General features: G+C 36.3%; 1 protein-coding gene across 3 annotated transcripts in view; it reads right to left on the bottom strand.

The window, feature by feature from the left end:
• Nucleotides 1-23,441, bottom strand: part of CADPS2 (calcium dependent secretion activator 2) — a 284,907-nt gene that overhangs the window by 27,021 nt on the left and 234,445 nt on the right. For 2 of the 3 annotated variants that reach the window (XM_088521873.1, XM_088521874.1), the window contains 7 exons: nt 20,467-20,608; nt 20,217-20,336; nt 12,696-12,851; nt 12,311-12,458; nt 6,147-6,221; nt 2,677-2,760; nt 2,545-2,577 (listed from right to left, as the gene is read on the bottom strand). In XM_088521873.1, coding sequence (XP_088377999.1) covers nt 2,545-2,577; nt 2,677-2,760; nt 6,147-6,221; nt 12,311-12,458; nt 12,696-12,851; nt 20,217-20,336; nt 20,467-20,608 — 758 coding nt within the window. The remainder of the gene's footprint in view (nt 1-2,544; nt 2,578-2,676; nt 2,761-6,146; nt 6,222-12,310; nt 12,459-12,695; nt 12,852-20,216; nt 20,337-20,466; nt 20,609-23,441) is intronic. The other variant, XM_088521875.1, reaches the window with a different exon arrangement.

The following is a 23,441-nucleotide window of genomic DNA, read 5'->3' as shown; positions in this document are numbered from 1 at the left end:
ACAGAGATTTATTTTGTCTGCTTTCCTAAACACGTTAAAAACAAACAAACAAACAAACAGAGGATTCTGCTTTTCTGGAGTTATAATTCTCTGCAAAGGTTAACCAACAAAAGACTACACAGCAGTATTGAATACTTTCACAAACAAATCTGTCCAAAAACACTGCAAGTTGTAGTCTGCATTTCCTGTCTTGGCTCTGAGACGTTAAAGAACTCTGTCTGGGGGACTATATATTGTTGTGATCAACTACTTAGTGTCTAAATTGTATATTAATATTGATAAAATTAACCTTTTCCTCAAAATGAGCAAGAGCTGACCAAGAATGTCCTTTGTCTTTCTTAATTTGTCATCATTTCCATTTTTATTTACCTTTTCACATTTTTTAGCCTCTTTCTATCTCATCCTACATCCCAAGCATTCTGTTCACTACTATACTTTCTTTAGACATCTCTTTTGTCTGTTTTGAAAATTATTTTCCTCTTCTTTCCCTATGAAACAGCATTCTTTTCTTCTTTGCCAAATATTCAGCCTGAGAGTCAAAGATCAAAAACTCTGTTGTACTGATGCATGTGAAAAGAGAAACCAAGAGCCGCTTGCCCTCCCATGCCCCTATCCACCCTCCCCCTGGCTCACCAAGTAAGCAGCAGCCCGTGCTTCACAGACCCTAAGGACAAGGCCAAAGTGACCCAACAAGATCCCTGAATGAAGGTGGGCGACAGGGACACGAAGAGATCATCTAACAAAATGCAATTTCTCACCTATCTATCTGAAACTATATTCAATTAGAGGGCTGCATACTGGGGTCCATGCAAGCCATCTAAATGCAAACACGGAATCAGATTTTACAGGTATTCGTTCCCTGCTCCACTGTGGTCACCTTTAAGTTACCTCAGGATATGTAGGTATGTGCTAACGAAGGACAGGAAGAGGTTTTAAATGATATCTACTTAAAATACACCCACACAACAGGCGTTTAATTAACTTCAATGCAGCCTTGCTGGGTTACTGTTGCATACGTAAGAGCGCAGAGTAAAACTCTCAACTCGTGCTGCCCCCTACCAATCCTCACTTCTTTTCTGAGTTTAAGAGATGATCTTGTAATATGTCAGAATTATTTTTATCTACAAATGGTGATTTTAGACTCTACGTCCATGTGTCATCTGTTGCCTGCTGTGGCAGTAGTGACAGGACTCTGTTGCTCTTCTTTTTCTCAACTACCTACGCAATGATAGGAAGAATGTGAAGAAGCAAAACCAAACCCTTATAAACTCACTTTGTATTCCCTGGAGCCAGTGAAAATGTCCTCCAGAGTCTGAAACAGACTTGCTTGGTCAGACCCACACTCTTGCCAAAATGCTGTTTAGTCTGGGGCTATGGGAAAGGTGTGGGGAATAGCATGGCATAAAATATTAGCAAGAGGTATTCTAAATGAACCGGATTTGATTTAAGGTCATCCCTTTGAATGCAAGCTTGCGACAATTTTCTTTAATAAAACAAAGAGTGTTTATACAATTCAACCAAAAGAAAAACTCAAGTTGTAACCGAATAAAACATTGAAAGCATTATCTGAAGAGAAGTGTTGTAATCTGTTTTCTCATGAGTAAAAGAAGAGACAAGAGAATAAAGAGAAAATAAAAAACTCCATAGTGATTTTCCCTTTTATTCAGCATACATAGATTCAGCATACATAGATTTTTTTTTTTACATAGATTTTTTTATGCTTATAAGCATACATTATATTTTTAGGTATAAAACCGCTGAAAAGACTTTTAGCTGCTCTACAGACCAGCACAGGTGGAGTTCTGTATTTGTAATTGCATATCTTGTAATATCATTAGCATCATCAATTTAATCATTCTTTTTCCTATGCTTGGCAAATAAGACTGTCTTAGAATCATATTAAAAAGCAATTAGAACAGAGATTTGTGAGAGAACAAAGGACATTTTTGACAGTTATGTTGACAATATTTGTCTGATAACTTCTTCCTTACTGTTTAAAGAGAAAAATATTCTAAGAGAGAATAGCTGAGATTTATTTTTATGTATAAAATAGCTCCATCAGGAACCTATTTTTAATTTTCATTCATACCACACGAACACTACATAAACAACAATAAATTAAATGGGGATTCAGAAAACAAGGGGTCAAGTAGGGAATACAAGATTTGGTCCTGACATAAGAAATTAATGAATAATGGAGAGCCAAACAGGATGCTTTACTTGTTGCTTATCTTGAAGAATTTTATCCAAATGATGGAAAGTCTCCTATAAAAGAGTATCTAGGTTACAATCTTCACTCTTCCCTAACTGAAAAAGTGCATTGAGAATAACCTTTCTCAGCTTTGCGTTGAGAGTTACTGGTTGCTTAAGGGAAATGAAATGCCCTCTGAGGGCCATCGTGTCTGTTTAAATACTCTGTGTAAAGCTATAATGAATCTCTGTAGGAAAGCAAAATGTCAACATTGAAAAATGTGAGCTAACAAAACCCCTATTTTTGTGAATTATCATTAACACTAGCAAAAAAATTAAAAGGTTTGTACTTACAGGAACATCAACGTATTTTGCAGCTGCTTTCACCTTTAGAAAATTAAAAATAAAACAACACACGGTAAGTGCTTATCATTAAGGATTGTGCTTAATTTTAAATTCAGCAACATTAGGAATTCAGACACTTACAGTGAATGAAACTAATGATGAGAAGAAAGTGCCTTCATCATATCTTGACAGTTTGGACAGCACACCTTCTAACACTGAAACAACCTGGAGGAAAAGCACAAAACAAAATCCAAATGAACAGGATCAAAAAAAAAAATTGTATGGGAATGTGAGCTCTCCCTCTGCCTATTACTGTGCAACAAGGCAATGCAGTCTGCATCTACTGTATTTCACAAAATGCTGAAATCATAGCTTTTTTTCAGTTTCGCAAACTTACAAAACAGTTACAAAATAAACTGATGGAAGTCACAATGTAACTGCTGCAGAAATAGAAACCAAATCCCAAATTCTCCTGGGGGTAAGTTTGCTCGCTCCTATATTGAACTACAAAATTAGAAGCAGCAAAGTGGCAAGGATTACCTTCTTATCTTTATTATTCAATAGAAATTTAAGGCTAATTTTATGCAGCAATGTGGTGGCACCACTGTTTTCTGTCAGTCCATCTTCAGCAACAGTATGTGTTGTTGAACTATTACTGTATGGCCAACAAGGCGCTGGGGTAGGTCTTAAATCTCTAGTATGTGGTGCCTTTGCCCAGCAGTTTCACCTTTAATTCTCTGAGCAGCATGACTCTTCAATAATCAGCATATTGTAAAGATCCTTTGCCCAAAATTTATTTTTGGGGCTACAAAAATCTCTCAGGCCTTTGCATAAATTCCTCCAAATTGCTCTAAAAGCAAAGAAAATTGCTTCCTACGTTCCTTTGGGATGTCATGTGGCTCAAGTCCTTCGTGATGTAAAACACAAAATATCTGTCAGCAGTTTCATGTGTGCCCATTTATTTTTCACATATGAATTGCCTTCCAGTTTATAGAAAGATTGTTTTAAAAGTCATCACTTGCTCCCAATACAGTCATTCCCACAACCGTGAGTATCATTTTATGAGTGTGAGGACAGAACAAAATTCCATCTGGCATGCTGTTAATGGGCACTGTAACAGTGTCACAACAGTGTCACCTCCAGAGGAACCGAGACCATCACTTTACAACAAGCCCTGCTCTTAACAGTTCAAAGAGCAAGAGCAAGTGCAAACCTACATTTGTCATTTATCAATCCAGCCTGTCATATTTAGAGTGATTAATTAAGACTGTAGCATGTAAGTGCTGGTTAAGAAATAAAACTGCACCAAAAGCTACCCGAGGGGATGGCACTTGTGTGTGTACCCCATGCACAGTTTAACTGGAGCCCTTTCTTAGGCCAGGTAACCTCTGCTTTGGCATCACAAGACTGTGGGATGCTGCTGTACATACACTGCACTCTCCATACTCATTTTACCTGACGGACAAGGACTCTTCCTGCAAACAGATGCTCAGTCAATATTGTCAATCAAAGATCTACTGTGAAAAGGGTTGATTTCCCTTTCACACAGCACATACACATCATCAACAAATCAAAGGCAGCACATCCACATCATCAACAAATGGTTTTAATAAATTGGAGGTAAAAGAATTTAAGGCTGTCTCAAGTTTGGGCATTTAACTTGGTTACGGAGCTGGTCACTTGTTTTCTGAGGTCTCACTGGACAGACCTGTGAAGCTCTAAGAGCATTTCTGGGTACGCTGCACATTTGCTGAAGCAGCTCTCCTGAGATACACTGTGCTTCGCATCAGTTTCGTGCAGTTCCTGTGTTTTGCTTAATGCTTTAGCTTGGAAAGTTTTGCTCATATAATTCACTGTCTAATCTTTACTAGGTATAGTCTCACTGAATTAAGAGCATTCTTTTCATTTTCATAGATGACTGTTACAGCTAAACAAATGCCAAAACACATATCTCATTTAAACATGAAGGAAACATTTCAATTTAGAGGAAAAGGCCAAGAAATAATTGAAATGCACTAGATAAAAGATGAATGTACATGGATATTATGCACATTGACAGACATTTTTCTTGATCAAAATCAAGAGCGAAGCCTCAACCCTACTCTCTGTCCTCAGCAACTTTCCTCCTTGAAAAGGAAGCAATCAGGATGTCACTGGCATTTCACATCTCAAGTGAGAGGCTGTGGTGGTTAAATGGTTAAGCTTCTAATGAGCAGCCAATGACAGAAAACATTTGTTCCCACTCTGGGCTTCCAACATCTTCTGATGGCATATATGCTAACTAATAATGTAAAAGTCCTCTATATTTATTTGTAATTGTGTCTAGAAACCCCTGCATATTCATCCACAAGGAAGAGGACTCTTTTCTTGCATCCTCTATAATCTCAGCTATTAAGAACAGTTTAATTACAGAGATGAATTTAATTACAAAGATGAGCATTATACTCCCATTACATTCCCCTCTCTCCACTTCTTCAATAACACTTAAAAATCAATTGACAGATTAGTCCTGAGTGATGACAAGCTGCATGTATAACTTGAAACTCTTGAACCATTTGTACTTATGATTACACAATCAAAAAAAAAAATCTTTTGGGCGGGAGAAGTGTTTGTTTTTAAATATTTGTCAATAATTGGACACAATTGGCTTAAACTTCCAAAAAATTACAAAAACCTCCTCTTCATGTGCAAGCAGGCTGGATGCCAATCAGAATAGAGATCTCACTCCACCCCCCACTATCAACCTGTGAACAAATGAAAGAAAGGCATATTGAAAATAAGCTAGCAGTCTTATTTGTCTCTAACTCACAGATTGTCAACGTATATCTAATACATGTTATTCTGAAAAGCAGACATCTCTGGGTAGTTCGTAAAGAACAGATAACATCTTGGAAAATCTTTCTATTCTCCTAGTGTCATTTACTGTATCATTCAAAGTATTAGTTACAGAAAGCTTTTTCTTTCATATTAAGCACGTAAGATTTTTACTGCAGTAGAGATGTGACAGTAACCACTAGACATTATTTAATTTTTTTTCACTGATTTTCCAAATATTTATAGCATGTAAAAACATATTTTCTCTTTAAGTGTTAAGAACTGCAAAGCCATTGTCAAGAATACATACAAAATATTTTTAAATTGATCAGCTTGTGGAGCAAAAACTCATTTAAAATATATATTTTCTTTATCTTTAAAATATAACTCTTTTGCATGCTGTTTATCTCTGAACATGAAATAATTTAAACACTTCTTATGATATAAGTTTTCTGAAGAAAATTAAACAAAGCATCAAATTAAGGTGCTAGTACTAAAGATAATATGGACATAATCATGTTCTATCAGTTCTGCTAGGTCTAGCAGTTCTCATCTGTAATATAATACATGAGAAAAGCTAATCTGATAAGCAGGGTGCATAGATAGCGTTCTTGCAAAACATAAAATTTAATTTCATAAATTCAATGTTATTTGGATGAGTACTTTCTACAAATTACGTTTCCCTCCCCCAATGTCATTACTTAAAGTATAGAAAAACTGTGTGATATCCAGACATTTCAGAAATTCAACTGAGAAATATTTTATTTTATTATAAATAAGAATCTAAATTCTTTTACCTTTGAAACAAGAAGTGAAATAATTTCTTTAACAGTTTCTTCAATCAAGTCATCTATTTTTGAATGGTATTGTTGCTGTATTTCAAAAGATAAAGAAAGCATTAGTATGTATATGAACACACACTTTTGTCATAAATCCTAAATGCTACAAAGCTGATAACCCTGCCAGATCAGATTTACTTAAAATTATCATTTTGAACATCTGAAGAATAAACCCTTGAAAACGATCCACCCAATCAACACTTGCTTACATTCTGTGTCGAAAATTTTCCCATGTACACTGTTGAGTTAAGCAGCTAATGGGGTTATTATTTAGATGAATTGAGTTCTTATTCTTATTCAGGCGAAGGAATGTGAAGGATACTTTTTGTCTTCTCCTATATAATTAAGGTGGCCATGTATTTTTCCTCTAAAGGGTTGGTTTAGCAGGGAAGCAAAAAGACTAGAATAAGATTTAATTAATACAGCATTTCATGTCTGACAACTCTCATTCATAAGTTATTTTAAATGTCCTCTAAAAATAAAATGAGCCCCAATTGTTCTTCCTAAAAGAGCCTTTTTGTTAGCACAGTGAGCTGCAGTTTATACAAATCTTACAATATGTTCAAGCAAGGGCAAAATTAAAATTTCATCAACAAAGCAGAATAGATGGTAACAAATTAACAGGCCATAAAAGACATAATAAAACAGACTTCATTCTCCACAGCCTTTTTCTTTCTTTTTTTTCTTTTTTTTGTTATAGAAGAAGGTGCCTTTAAGTAAATGCTATTTAAAATAAATCTGAAAGACTTTTTAGATAATACTACAGAGTTCCCTCCTGAAATTAGCAGGAACTAGGGATCCCATTCTGTCAAGGAGGCACATCAATTTAAACACTAATTCTTCCTTCAGAAACATTTATCTGACAGCAAAGATTGTCCCCAATAGCCACTTCACAGAAAATGCGACTTGTAAAGACTAACCCTATCTTCATAGTTCAAGGCTACTTGGAATAGCTAACAACATAATGCCTGGAGTAAAAGTACTGAGGTCAGTATAAACATTAGCCTAACTTAGCAACTGCTAGCTGAATAGTTTTCAGAGTTGTAAGTTTTTGAAAGCTATTTTTCTTCTGTCTCAAAGTTGCTATACAGATCAAAACATTAAATCTGGTCTACTTAATATATTTAGGAACAATTTTCTGAGCAGTACACCTATTGAATCTGCATTTAAAATAAGAGAAAATAAAACTGTGAGATTTACTCACATATATGTTTCTATTTCAGTTATTATTTACTGTTCTCAGATCATGTTCATTTTTGTTCTTAATTTCTGCTTTCAGTGATTAAAAACACTTGGAAGAGTATGAAGATACATCTCATACAAATATTAGCACACCTTGCTGATGAGTGAAGGAACATATTAGAAATATATCAGAAAATCTGTCAGTAGTTCCAGGTATATTTATTTCTAATTGTTCAGGCATTTCTTGACCAATAATTTCCTGCTTTGCTAAGCAGGTAAATCACCCGCAACTGCCTGTGACATTTGTTGATTACACAGCCTCCAGAAGGCATTGGTTCCTTATTCTGTGAAAATAATAATTATTTGCATCTCCAAAGATGCACTGGAAAAGTATACATATTTCAATGACTTGTGAAAAAAAACAGCTGTCCCTCTTATAACTCTACTGTATGCTAAAGTAATGAATCTAGGAATATTCTGTGAGGAATTCCTATATATTTCCTCTTTTTATTATCATCACAAGACAAGCTAATTTACTAGCAATGGAATATAGTCAAAAAGGAAGATGAAACAAATCCCAACAAATTAAAAAAAAAACAAACCCACAAGCTTCCAAAATCATGACATTGCTTTAGAAATAATATCTGATTCTCTTTTTTACCCTGAGTTTCATTTTAGGTTACATTTTTTTTTCAAGATTTATCTTGTAAATTGCAAGATTAGAAATTTCTTCAAGCTCTTCTCCCCAACTTTCAGGAAGATAACAGCCCCCTCCGCAAAATAAACTGCAGATCCTCATGGAAGATTGTTTGACTTCAGAAGACGAGCTGCTAGGAAGATGGCAAGAACTGTAGAACTCATGAAACAGTATGAGCTGGCAAGGTTGCACGCATGGTCCTGAAATCAGCATCTGTAGGAAGCATTTCTGCTTCTGCCAACCTTGACAAGAGCACACATATCTGTAGAAGGTTGTCTTTATGCTCCTCTGATGGCTGATTTGGCCAAAGTCCATGTGGGGTCTGACTCTAGACAATTCAGCTCCCACAGCTAAATGATTCGAATGCACCTTGCAGTCTTTCAGCATGATCCTTCCCACACTCCCTCTGCTGAAGCCGATAATCCAGAATGTGTCTTTTCCTCTCCAATTGCTCTTGAGTACTTCCCAGTAAAACAGCATGTGCAGCTATAGGAGTTACCTGGGAGAAAACTATGCTTGGTGGCAGTGTGCCATGGGGTGTAAACAAAGAGGACTTTCTTTTCAGGACCATCTAGTGGGTCTTCCAAATATGGCTCTCTGCTCCTAGACACTGTCTCAATATCACTATCTGGAAAGATACTGCACAAGTGCCTGCAGGCACATCTACTTAGGCAGTTAAATGAAAGTCTTATTCAGATTTTATGAACCAAAATAGCTCCAGAACCAAAGTTCATCAAATTAAAACCCACTTTTCCCTAAATGTTTCTATAAATTCACAATTTTTTCATAAATTCTCTTCATAAATTAATATGTTCCACTGAAATAAAACATCAGTCATTTCTGCCCCAAACTCAGAAATAATTGAAAAGTAGTACCTCTCTTTTATGACTATGGTAGGTACTAAGAAGCTGTAATTCTGAAACAACTAAAATAGCTTTTTCTTCTATATACATTCTGCTATGAGACATTCAACAGTAAGGATAAATTTACTCTGTTTATACTATTTTACTTGCAAAGAAAAAAAAACTCCAAACAAATAAAACTCTTCCACTCATATCTAAGTACTTTTCAATGTAGCTGGCCCCATCAATGTTTCCTATTTGATTCTTGACTAGTTTTCTCAAGAGCACTGATGTTGCCAGACTATTGCAACATCTAGATTATAAAGTTTTAAGTAAATAGGTTTTAAATAGTTTATCTCAAGTTAAATATATATACATATATATATATATATATATAAACTCCCCAAATCTTCTGATGATTGAACGTTGCATGATAGGTTTCTGTTACTGTTGCCACTTATTTGACTGAGAATATATGGACTGTAGAGAAAGAGCACCTCGTGGCTTCTAGTTCATGAAGGAATGAAGAAGAAAGGAAGAAAGGATGTTCAGTATGTGACAACAAAAAATTACATACACTGAATCTAATAAGTCAGACAAACCAAATTTTGAGAAATAGCAGCAAGTTATAGATTACTCAGCTGTCTCTTTCCCCTATACTCTGTGAATTGCCATCCTAGTGGTATATAAAGCAAGTAGCTGGCACCAATAGTTAGTCTGTAATTTGGAGAGTAGATAAGGCTATTCTCATCTAGAGAACGGGCTTCTCAGACCTTCCTAGAGCAACTACCAACCAATGCACATGGCATAGAGCCAGCTGAGTTATGACTTAAACACAAGGTAATGACTGAACCCATATACCAGTCAGGCTACTTCTCTTAAATTTAAAGAGGATATTCAGAAAAGGCAGGCTGCAAAGCCTTTCTCAGTGACAGACTTCATGATTATTGATGAGAGTGGACACAACTAGAAGACATCTGGAAGAATGGTGACCACTGTATTAAGCAATACTGGAAAACCATAGGATTCTAGATCAAATTTAATCTCTGAACTTAAGGTGCTATTATTACTTCCTATGAGCAGAATGCCCCACTTACATGTTAAGTAAGAATTCTCTCCTATCTCGTAACACAGAGGGAAAACTTTCACATCTGTCTCTACTTAGAGAAATCATACGATTGCTTAGAGCTCTGTATAAGGCATGAAAAAATCATGCTGTTTTCAAGGAGATATTTGCATCTAACCATCTAATTAAATAATATATTTGATAAACTGCAGAATAAACTCTAGAAATAGTCCGATGTAAAGGTAATATGGGAAAGGTATCAAGATCAAGTGGCCAAGTAGGATTAATTAGAAATGTTACAAATCCTATAAAGGGGCTAGAGATGCAACTTAGGATGTTAAGAGATGTTATTCTGCCTTTTTTTCACAGATGAGGATGATTTGAGAATTAAATGTCGTCGTCAAAGAGTTCAAAACAGTTGTGATACCAAGTACAAGCAACTGAAAAGCCTATTGTGTCTTACTCTTCCAAAAAGGCCTTGAGAATGGGAGATATCAGATGACAATAATTCAAATTTTGTGAGGAAGAAGTACATTTCCATATTATCTCATCATTTCTGATATGTGAAGAATTTGAGAACCCTTTGCCCTATGAGGTGGATTGGAATGAAGTTTAATTTGGGGATTTTGAAAGACATATGCATTTCATCACAGATATGTTAAATTTTAGAGCTCTTGCACTGAAAGGAAGCACAGGAAGCACTGGGTGTCCTGGTCAGAGGTCAGCAGGGAATAAGGGCTCTATTTCTGTTTTACTAGTGTGAAGAGTGAGCAGATTTCTGAAAAGGATCTGGTGAGTGTCCGCAGTCCAAAAGGGAATGCCAAAATTTAGCTCTGACAACTGGATGGCAATACAGACATTCTCTGCAGATGCAGAATAGGAAGGGGAATGGTATGTCTATGGAGAGCAGGCCTATACCATCTGTCTGCAGGTGTCTACGAAGGTATTACTTTTCCCTTAAGAAGGGTGTGCATGGATGCATTTGCAGGTTAGTGCTCAGGCACTAAGTGAAAGATGCGTCAGCACAGCCTAAGGTGAAGAGTTGCTCCTTCAGGCTGACTTCTGCTGAACCTGAAGCAACCTCGTTGTTATTGTGTGTCACTCAGGAGTAAAAACATCCAAAAATAAGACAAAACATGGTATCTGAAGAGCAGAAGAGTGAAAAGTTGTTCTGGACCACTCAAAGAGGATGAATGAAAAAAATAATTTAGAAGCTGATGACCAGTGTCTAGCAGGTAGTCTGTAAAGGACTACTCATTAAAGCTACATTATCAAATTAGCAAGAAAAGCAATACACCATTCTGAAACAAACAATGGTGATTAATAACCAAATAAAAAATGTAGGTTAAAAAAAAAGGAAAACACTTACCCACTGACTAGCAAACTGGTTCATGGCACGGAAAACCAAAAGGAAAAATAGAGATGACAGGGCAGAACAGGAAAATGATGAATATCTCATTAAATTGGGAAAAAAAAAGAAAACAATTACATGGAATACAATAATTTTAAAAGATGAGCCAATAAATAATGAAGAGCACTGTACAGAGATGGAAAATGAATAGACCAGTATGACCAAAAAATGCAGGAGTGAAACTCCTCAAAGCAGGCATACTTTTTTGTTGACAAATGTTGACATTGACGATTCAAAAACAAATTGAACAATATTGCACTGCAAGGAGCAGTTTTAATTTTATGCTGGTAATCTCACCAGTCCACATGGCAAAGCCTTTTTGACTGCACAGATTATTTCCACTAAGGAACAACATATGAAGGGGAGTAGACAGTGAAATCTACATATCCTTTAAAAAAAACCCCTCAGTGTTCTGTGGAGGACTGTGGAGAATCTACAGTCCTGTCAGTAGACTACTGCCAAAGTAGTCTCAAATTAAAACAAACTCATTAAACTACCTGGTTATTTCTTTCTTCAGTTTAAGATATTTGCAGCATGAACATAGGTACAAACAAATGCCAGGCATATGAGCAAATTTAAAAAAAATCTTACCCAGTTCTTCTGCAAAGGATAATCTTTTAGCTTTATTTTACTACTGTGAAACAGACCTGAAGTGGGCTGATTGTCTGCTGTTACCCAAGAGAAATTCCTGCAGAGACTTTCAGCCAAGAAATCTTCTGCATTTTTTACAGATGCACAGATAAAATCAGCAAAATGCTCTACATCTTCTCTGACGGAAGATAAGAAGTTGTACTTTGAGTGGTGCTTTGAGTAAGCAGTCTATGCATGCTTCCCAAACATGATACAAGTTTGAAATTAATCTATCGAGTATGAGATATTTCAGGTTAACTGAACACAGAATTGAACATACAAAATTCCACTTACCTCTTGTCCGCCATCGAGAATACAGAGTTTAGCTGTCTGTTTTTTGGCGTCAACTAAGACATTAAACATTGTGCACAGAGAAGAAGGAATACGCAGGTCTGTTGATTTGTTTGTCTTTTGTAGCTTCAGTTCAAATGCAATTCTTGTTCTGTTTATTAAAACAAAAATTCATGACATGAATAATTCTCTAGCAATTTGGAATAATGGGTGCATAAATCCATAAACCTTACTAAACATTTTGACTAAACAATATGCATAGACATGAGCAGATTTTAGAAATGCATTCCTGTAAGTGCAGAATATTCACCCATTCAATAGGCAATTGTATTGATGGTGATCTCAAGGTTCTGCACTCCCAACTTTAAACCGATCATTTCAACTATACCTTTTGACACAGGCTTCTATCATGTCAGTGGCCATGAGTTTAAGTCTTTGCTCTAAATGATGAGCAAATTCTGGTTCTGGCCAGTGAAGATCAAAAACAAACATTTGCAGAGCATCCAGTTTCCAAAAAAGATCTTCCGACGTAGCTGAGCCATTGCTGTAAGACACAAAACAAAACAAAAGCCCCAAGAAACAGAAGATAAATGTATGGATGTCTATTCCAGCCCCCAGATTATTATTCAGGTAAATAAGATTTCCTTCTCACCCCATCTTCCTCCTTCATGTCACTGTTATCTAGTAGCACAATTGCTCTTATTTCAAGAATGCGAAAATGGTCACAGAAAATTTACACTGAGGTGAAAGAAGTAGAGTTTTCTCATCTGTTAGCTAAGAAGTATGACAGGTTAGGGAGGTGGTAAGACAAGGACCACAGAAAAATGAAGTAGCTCAAATTTCAAATTCAGACAGAAAAATAATGGCTGAAGGAATATTAATAAGTAAGGACCTTTTCCAAAAGAGTGAACATTTTGCATATATATTTGCTTGCTATCACAACTCAGGTAGGTAAATTGACCAAAGAAATGAGGATGTTACTAGTAATATCTTGAAAGAGATATCCAGGCAAACACTCTCTCGATAAATGCTCATTATTTCTAACTGAGGGAATAACATCATATCCCAGGGGAAAACAAGAACAGACACTAATTCAAGGAAATTTTTAAACAAGTAGAACAAGGGATTCATGTGACTCTACATAATCCCATGTTAACCACACAATTTTAAAGATGTTCTTTGATTCTGAACCAAGTGATAACTTTTAAGATGCTTGTTTGTGTTAAGGGACAGCAACTTGGAGATAATCTTAGCAATAGCTATAGTTATGCTTCCACTGCAAATGTAGATTACGTGTATTCTTATGACATGTTGTTTTTTCAAGCCTGGGCTCCTGTGGAGCATCACACTCTTCTGCACAGCATTCCAGCATGCTCCAGTGCTCTTAGAAACACAAACACTTGAAGCTCGGCTTGGCAAATTCAATTCAGATTCAAATAACTTACATGTATTACAACTTCCATTTTCTTTTTTCTACTTTTGACAAAAGAATATATTTATCAGAGTGTTAAGTGGCTAAAGCTCTAATGGAAGGAATCAGTGAGCTCCAGACACTGCAATGTCAGATTGAAAAAACAAAGGGCAAATAATCCCAAACCAGAAAGAATTTATATTATCTGATTGAATAATCCATGTCCTCAAACACAGCAGCACTAACACCAGTTCAAACCAGGCTAGCCATGCTCGTGATAAACTGAAGCAAAGGCTGAAGCAGCCCGTATGTTCAGGCTCCGCAGAGCTCGCAGAGATGCGGCAGGAGCGCTACTTTGGTCTTACAGCATCCCACCATTTTCCAGATCCATACATCTTCCTGTCCCAGTGCTGCTACTACCTCTGAGCCATGGCTGTCCTCTGCAACGCTGGCTTGGTGTCACAAAGGCCACACTACGGACACAGGTGAGACAGCCAGGGCTGGGCGATGGGTAAGAGCTGACAGCAACAAGTTTCTCCATCTGAGAGAAAAAATGGGTCCTTCTGCCCAACTTTGGTTTTAAATGGTACGTGTTTTAATGTCTCCATTATGTATAGAAGTGTATTCCACAATTTAACAGAAGCCTTTTCTCATGTTCATATTTTTCCCACTTATTTTAAGCCATAACTGTTAACTTTCTACAGCATTGTATTCCTGAAATAAAACAGGAAAAACTAGCAGAAGGCCCATGAGACTGCTAGGATTACAACTTGCATAGGGATATTACCTGTTAAGGTTACAGTTGAACAGAAAACACTTCCACATGCTGCTTAGTTTAATTAAGAACATGAATAATGAACCACTAAAACTCCCCAACAAATCTACAGTTCTATTAGACTGTTTCTTCAGCTATATAATAGGAAAATATTGAGGCAGCTATATAATAGGAAAATATTGAGGATTTTTAAAATATCTAATATATTTGTTGGCAGTGAGTAAAGTTGTGGAGGCTACATCGCACTCAATATTTGATTCTAAAGTGACTAAGACAATTTATGTGAGGAATAGAGTAAAAGAAGAGACAAAATATATACTGATAGCAGTATACAGATATACAGAATCTCTCTATATTACACTTGATAATAACATATATTTTATAGAAGACAATATAGACTTTCTTAAGAAACAGAATTACCATTTTTCTTTATCAATTTGTACAATTTAGCCATTTTTTTTCTTCTTTAATACTTTTTTTCTTTTAGCCTAATGGAATTCCAAATGAAATTCTTTAAGACTCAGGAGGACTCGTGTGTTCTCAATAACATCAATGTATTCTTATGCACGTTCGCTCCTCGGTAGCCACTTAATTTGGTTTCATTATACTACCAAATAACGGTTCCCAATTCTAATAAATGTAATAACGGCCACAGGTTCATGAAACACTATTCATTCTCTGAGAAACACTAATTCATTCATTCTCTTTTCATATGATTTTGAGGTCCCATTCTTCAATTTACTCGGCATTGTCCAATGCCATTTGAATTTTTCTAATGTACTATTAGTAGTAAGATGAGGAAGGAAAATAATCTACTACAAGTGAAATAAATTGCTCCTAGATCAGACATCTTGGTGAAAATGTCTAATTTGTTCGTTAAATGTTGCAGGGAATTGAGATTGCAATCAGCTTGCTACAGTTCTTTGTACCAGCTACTTGCTTTATTTGTACTTTTAGATTTTTTTGGCCTTTTTACAGCAAAGTATTAGAAATAATACTAATCTCCAGCACATCTTTCAATACCCTGAAGCGGTTCTCCACTCAGTAGTTGTTTTCCCTAATAGTTATGTCACTTCAGTTCTTAACATTGTTAGACTGTAACACAAAGAAGAGCCACATTCAGATGCTACACTTTACTGATCCTATTCTGACAGCACCTGTGAGGAAAGACTGTTTCCACTGCATGGGAACAGGCAGGAGGAGCATAACACCAAAGCATCCCAAATCTACGTACATTACTGCAGAACCATTTTGTTGTTGTTGTCAGGAAAAAAGTTATTGCAGGTGGAAGGGTTTTATTTGAACAGTTATTTAGTCTAAGGAATGGAATAACACTGCTCTACCAGGAAATCAAACTGCTAGTTCATGTTATTGCTACAATCAATATAATTGTTTATATATTTAAAATTAAACATGAAGTCAAGTGCTTTGCTGATCAACACTTAATCTTTCACTTTCAGTATTTTTTGTGCAAAAGCTATTATCTGTCTTTTTTTTTTTTTTTTAAATTAGACCGTGGCAATAGGAGAAGGTCAGCAATGGCAAACATTATGCCCAGCCTCGTTTTTTTTTTTTTTTTTTTTTTTTTAACTGCAATTTAACAGCATAGTTGGTCACACTTTACCTGGGAGATTGTAAGAGATGATCTCAAGAGGTCCATTTCAGTTTAAATTATTCTATGACTTTTTGTCTTTGATATACCAAACACAGTAAGAATAAAAAGAAGAACAAAAAAACACAAGGAGCTTCAAGCAATTTCTTAAGCACCTACTGACAACGGAGAGACACAGCTTTCTACTAGGTCTGCCAGCTACCTAAGCAGCAGCAATTAGGCAAGCAGTCTAGTAAGACAGCACACCAGCTTTGAGGTGCCACACACTTGACTCCAAAGTAGGTGTAGAATATGTCACTTCTTGCCTAGCTGCCACACTCCTCAGAAAAGCTTGGGATATGAAAATAAAGCAGAAATATTAAATATCTAAGGGTATACTGAATCAATCACAAGACGCAAAATCATTGGTCTGTCCATTCCTATAGAATTCACTAAGAGTGATTTACTAATGGTGATTTAACAAATCACTGCATTTTTTTAAGATTAGCAGTCACTTATTTTCATTAGTGTTTTGTGAGGAGTGTTTTCAAAACATAGGTCATCAAATTTATTCCCTTTGACAGCCCCCAGCTTGTGAGCTCTAACTCCTTTATGCATAAACATATTTATAGCTCAGAAGGAAAATTGAGAATTTTTTCAACAGAAAAGAACCCTCAATTATTACAGTCAATGGCACTTTTCATTCTCCATGAACAATGGCAGAAATGATGGAAGAGAACTATGACAAGAACTTGTGTATGATCCCTTAAAGATGTTAGGAAAACTATTCCCTCATGCTTACTCATGTTTAGTTCAAGACTAGGCAACTTGACGTTCAAGTAACCAAATCATATTCCTTGATTCTTCTTTCTTTATGTATGAAAGTATTTTTGGAAGAAATAAATTTGGCCCATAATTAAATATGGCCCATATACTTGAGAAAGCTAAACAGGAACTAACTGTACTTGTACTTGAAGTCAAACCTCCTTTTTTTTTTTTTTCCACAGAAAATAGACATCCTCAGCATTTTCACAACTCTACCAGTCCTATGGCTCTACCTCTAACTACCCATCCTCCTCAACACAAACCACAATCTCCTTTCACTTTAGTACTGGCAATCACCATGGCAGGAACCTATGTAGCCCTACAGACACAGCTCCTGATAACTGTGCTCAAGTGTGGCACTCACAAGCATGCACGAGTCCACAGAGAGCCTGGGCAAGAGGGCTCAGACATATTCAGAAAAGATCCCTTCATATCACTAGCAGAACACAATGACTGCTCCAATCAGTCTCTGTAGCCAGTAAAGCTGAAGGAATATAGTTGACACATTTCCTTCGGTAGCTGCCATTTCTGGGCAGAAGAAAGAGCAAACTGTGCCTCTGAGAGCATCTATCTTATCCATATGTTTTCTTAGTCTTGAGTTTGGCTGAACTTAAAGCACTAGAATGGCAGACAACCCCTGGTCTGCATTTCTAATATTTTTGGTTAGTGAATTTATCTCATGTTTGTACTGAAAATAAACAGCATATAAATTAAGCCATAAATAATTACCATCGCCCATAAATCCAATTTTATTCAGATTAAAAAGAGTCAGAGATATGAAATTTAAAATATGAAAAGGACCACAGGTGCAGTTTAAAGTAGCACATTTGAAGTAATGAATAATTAAGAAAAAAATCATTCTGGATGATTAAGAGCTTTTATGCAATATTCAAGCTTTTTTATCCTGTCACTATGTTGTATTTAGCCAAACCGAGCTACAAATCACAGTGCTCTACATGTCTAGCCAAGCTGTCCTCTGAGTTGTCCTCTCCTGAGACCAATCAAGAAAACCAGACTACTACACATAGCACTTTCCCCTTTTAATATCCCTCTTTCCAATGCCCAATAATAAAAGGTTAAGCAAAACAACTGAAAATGAGATAATGATCTTCCTAAGTGCTGTTATAAAGGGTGTATGTTTACTGACTCAAAAATGTGCACAAGAAAAAAATATAAATAGCAACAGTTAATTAAAAAGTATACACAATATTCTCCAGTAATGTTCAAAGAATTTTAAGTGATAGAGAAGAAAATATATTCTAAAATTTATTAATAAAGCACTTGAAGAAAAGCTTAACAGTGATTAACTCTTCTCAGCTCTTTCAGTAAAAACTACTAGGTTGGCACTTAACAGCTCTGATGAACAGCTCTGAAGTTGATAAATAACAATTTAAGAGTATCTTTGAATAAAGGCTGATATAGAGAGTCCATTTGGAAGGTTTTATGCTAGTTAAGTTTACAGAATATGAAAACTCATCCCGTTATATTGAAAATAGACACAGGTAGGACTTTACATTCTTATTAAAAACATGAATGTAACTCATTTAGCTCATAGGCTATCTTTTCTCATTCTTTTTGCCTCTAAACTCATCACTTTTAAAAAGCAAATAAGAAATCCAACACAATTTAGTGATGTACTTCATCATCTTCTTGTCAAAGCTTTAGTTTTGTGGCTAGACCCATGGGGCACCATGAACTGGAAGAAAAAGACTTATTGTCAGAGTAGAGCAGGAGGCACCTGCAACAACTGGCAAACTCTGAAATTTAGGTGCTTACTCTGTCACCCTGTTGCCTATGCACAGTCTATTTGAGATTCACACTGGATTTTGCTAAAACAGGCTCCGCAGTTCAGGTTTTTGGTTACTCTCTATCGGAATATTGACTGGAAAGAGGAAGTTTCGGTTTTTTCCTGAGAAAGATGTCATAGCATGAGGGAGAAAGAAGGCCCTACTTCTCTCCTTTAGTATAGGGAGCGAGAGCAAAGTTAGCTTCCTTGGAAGCTAACACAGTAACCAGCAGCAAAGAGGAATATCATTAGCTTGGGAAGAAGTGACTTTCATCACTTTGATTTCAACTGGTTTTATTTTTTATTTTTTTGATCTAAATGAAATACATTCCTAGAAAGTACTTTGACTTTCAGTAGAACTTAGGTCAACTGATTCTTAAAACACTACCTGATTTCTACAGTATTTGACAGGTCAAAAGAGTGACCTTTGACAGTATGTGAAGAACTGGACAGAAAGGAACTTGAGTAGCAGAAGATCAATGAGTTTGTATTCAAATCTGAAATGACTTGCATATGCAAGTCAGAAAACTTAGCATTGTTACACAAAAGCAAAAAATACAAAGTCACAGTAGTCTTGACAACTTTTTAGGGGAACTGGTAGATAAACTACCATAATACCGAAAGGTCAAGCGTCCGAAGCCTGGCTGAATACAAAATATCAACTCTCACAATAATGGATTGAGGTTTACTTGTTAGGAATATTTAAGTCCATTTTAAAACACAAGAACAAATTTTTTGTCTTGACCTCATATTATCAAGATTTCTATCTTGAATGTATGAATAAGCATTCATAGTAATGAATGCAATTTACATTCATCTGAAGTAAATTACATTCCGCTTCCTCTAAAACAATTTTAGCTAAGGCATGGTACTTTTTGAGTCTTCCTGTAATCTGTCATGTAACTACGGAATTATTTGCACTGAGCATGGCACGTCTGCTCAACTGTCTTTTAGAAAAGGACACTGAATAGTTGGGGATAAAATAAAAGAAACATATTTTGCTTCAAACAGACAAAGAAATGAATGAACTTCTATTCTGGATGCTCATTAATCTTTACTATTTCTCTGTGACATGGAGACTTAATCTAATGGCAATACTAACAATTATTGAAATGATTTTCAGAATCAATTTGTATATACAATGACTTAATCAAACCCATGCAAAAATACAATGGGCTGCCTTGATTTACAAAACTGTGGTATAAAATCAATTATTCTAGAGGTTTCCCACTGCTTATTAATTCAGAAGGGCAATTAAGTTATTTAGGGTACTAAACATCATTCACACTATAACAGACCTCTGCCAAGTTGATTTTGTAAACTCTCGGGTTTAAGATTGCTCCATTTTAAGGCACTAAAAAGCGCAACTCACCAACAGTCCATGCCTGGCTCACTCCCAAGAAATGATAATTTCCAACTAAGAGATCATAAACAACATGCAATCCAAGTACAGCTGCACAGAACACTAGCAAGGCCATGCAGAGCTGACATACAGTCAGAAGGTTATTGAAGAATACACACGTGGAGTCATATAAAGAAGTCATCCAGGTTGGTGTAGTAAAGCTAGGTATTTGTGGAAGGTTAAGAGGCAAACTTGGAACTTTTGGAAGAGCTACATTAGGAAGACTGTTGGTGATGTTCCTGTGAAGAAATAAACAATGTAGGAATATAATAAAAAAATAGAATATTTAGAGAGAAACAGGGAAGAACACTTGATTAGACAGAAAGCTATAGGTGGGAGCTTGGTTCTGATCCTGTAGAATGCACTTACTTGACAGGTTGCCATGACTCTTGTTCAAGACCTCTGTGAATGGACTGGGCAATTGATGATTCCATGAGATCAATGTAGCGGATGACCAAAGGAACAAAAATTTCTTGCAAGTGCTTGTGAAACTTCCCATTGCACAAGAACACTTTAAAAACAAACAAAATACAAACAAAAATGTCAGGGCTTTATCCCATTTATTGCTATAAGCAAAAGTATGTCTTAAAAATTTTCTAGTGTTTTATAAACATGCAAAAGCATTTTAAGGTCTTAAAATTTTTCTATCATTTTTAAAATGTGCAAAAATATTTTAAGAACCATTAAGATCCAGCCTGGGTAAGAAATACACTTCATAAACAGTAGATGAAGTGCCCCATAGGGCACTTCAGTATATGCTCAATGTCTCTTCTATAAGAATTATGCACATACTTAACAGACAGATTTACACATCTTCTTAAATTTAAGAATGTACAGTTTTGTTCAATACTTAGACACCAAAACAGAACCAAAAGAAAAAAAAACCTATATATATTTAAACACTATTTGAATGTCATTTAATTATTTTTATTTTCTTTATGCTAAGAAGAATGGTACAAAAACTCCATCACTGAAGTTGTGTGGAAAAATATAGAGATATACAGACTTTCCTCCAGAGAGTTTACAGGAAAAAGGGAGTGTGCTGCATAGAAGTGACTGGGGAAAGAGGAAATGTTCACCCAACTATTGCTTGTCTTTTGAAACTGGCAAAGTTCTGACTCTCTGCCAGTTGCTACCTAGAGCATTATATATCTACAAAACCACTAATACAAAGCAATTCTTAGTATGCCTATGTATGTTCATATATAAAGATCTCCAGAATCAAAGCCAGGTCCTGTGGAAATAATGGGCTTGAGAGGAGAGGAATCTTGTCCTTTCCCACCATGACACATGCACGAACTGCATTAAGATTCCCATCTTGAACAATATCTGCCATATTCATATGAAACTAGGCTCTAGGAGCCATACTTGCCTCTTCTCTGCCCTCTCATCTGCCTTGCAAAACTATAAAGGACTTGAACTTACAATGGAGTTTTCCCTTGGCAGGCTGGGCTACATGATATCTGAAGGTACTTTCAATATCTCCCTCATTCTGTGAACTCCCCATTTCCCTTCATTAATACTGCTAATTCTCCTTGGTATGCTTACTGGAGGGCTACTGTCACTGTAGCTCCATAACTATTTGAAGGAAGCCCTGTGAACTAGTTGCCTAAAGTCAGTCTTCCTTTCATCCCATCCTTATTCTGGTGCCTTAACTTTCCTTGTGCATTTTAGTGCTGCTCAGGCATGGTTGCACTCATCCATTTTGTCTGGAGCACTTGAGATGGGCAGTCAGCGGTAGCAGTTGCTGTCCCTAAGGAAAAAAACATTTGTACTCCTGCCTGTATGACTCATGGATTCTCTGCCATGCCCTCACTCCTCTTCCTTCATCCAGGCTACTTGTTTGACTTAGATGGGTATCACAGCATCCTAAGGATGCTTCCTCCTCTCCATAAGAAGAAAAGGCTAGACTCTAGGGCTCAAGACCTTGGAATCTATCTCATAAAGTTATGTATTGCACCCCTCTGACTCCACCACTAGTACAACTACATATATAACATAGAAAAATAATCTCTTGTTCCAGAAAATCCATTGTCTTCCAATCCTGAAGGATGGAAGCGAATCACTGAGTGAACCTGGGAGAGATGGAGACTGTGGGAAAAATGTGTCATCAAGTATTTCAGTTTATTATCACTACCCGCAGTTCCAGAAAATGCCTTTGTTGCTGAATGTCTGGACTCTAATTTTGTTTTTCAAATACAATGTTCCAAGGCTGAGAAATATTTTCTTCAAAACATCAGTCTTGCAGAGTGATAGGAAAATATGTATGAATCAGTTATCTAAGAAGACAAGATTGATGTGATCAGCTTGCTTTGTGTTTGCCCACCTGCCTCTCTCTTTTTAAGAAATCCGAAAACGCTAGCTAATTTCAGCCACATTTGACAGAGGGACAGAGATCTTAGATATACGAAGTTTCATGAAAACAGGCATCTAGGTAGCAGAGAGAGGTTAGAGTTTCCACTGAGAAATGGCAGCGACACAGACTCATCTCTTATTAAACACTTGAGAATCCACCCTGGAGAGCACCAATGAGTCCATTACAAACATGCTCCATTATTTACGCTGCTCATCAAACCGCTTGTTAACTAGCTAGTTCTGGTATAATTATTTGTATATCAGATATAAGTGTATGAGGCATTCAAGATGATGTTATTCTTTTCTTACATTCATCTATCTTAAAATCATAGCATCTGTGACCAAAAATAATGCAGATTTGTATGTTAACACAGACGTGTGGGAGTTTGCTCACATGCCGTGTGTTTCATAGTAAACAGTTGATGATACGTATTGCCTGTGAGAAACAAAAGGTGGCTGGTATCAAACTACATTAGACTGTTTTTCTTTCAAGTTAAAAATGAGCTTAAAAACAACAGGAATATAGCTGTATCAGCTAAGTCACTTTATGGGGTATCAGTGCAGGACTGGCATTAATCAGGCAATCAGAGTAACGTGAAGGGATGTTCTAGTAGTTTGCTGTTTTCTGAGGCACACTGCAGAAACAGCCTGCTACAAGCCCTGCTCAGGGAATTACAGTAATAAAGCCTCCTGGGCAGGAGAGCAGTTCTTGTTATTCAGAAGTCAGATGAAATCTGAAGAAGTTACAGCCAATAAAAGCAGTGCAACTTCAAACAAATAAACAAACAAACAAAATCATTTTCCTGGCACACTTTGCAGGGAGATAAAACTCTTAAATATGATGCCAAGACTCTTAATCTGACTGTGCCTCAAAATAGATGCCTTCTGAAGTGGGCGCACACATGACTCTGATGAACAACTCAATGAGCAGTCTGTTTTCCCAGGGCTGAGGATATGGCAGCTCTGTTACACCCATCTGGAGATCTTAG

The sequence above is a fragment of the Tinamus guttatus genome, unplaced genomic scaffold (genome assembly GCF_059628265.1).
Source record: "Tinamus guttatus ecotype Peru unplaced genomic scaffold, ASM5962826v1 Tinamus_guttatus_pri_ptg000138l, whole genome shotgun sequence".
Taxonomy (NCBI): Eukaryota; Metazoa; Chordata; class Aves; order Tinamiformes; family Tinamidae; genus Tinamus; species Tinamus guttatus.
Note: the sequence above shows the minus strand (reverse complement) of the source record. Positions and strands in the feature narration are given on the sequence as shown.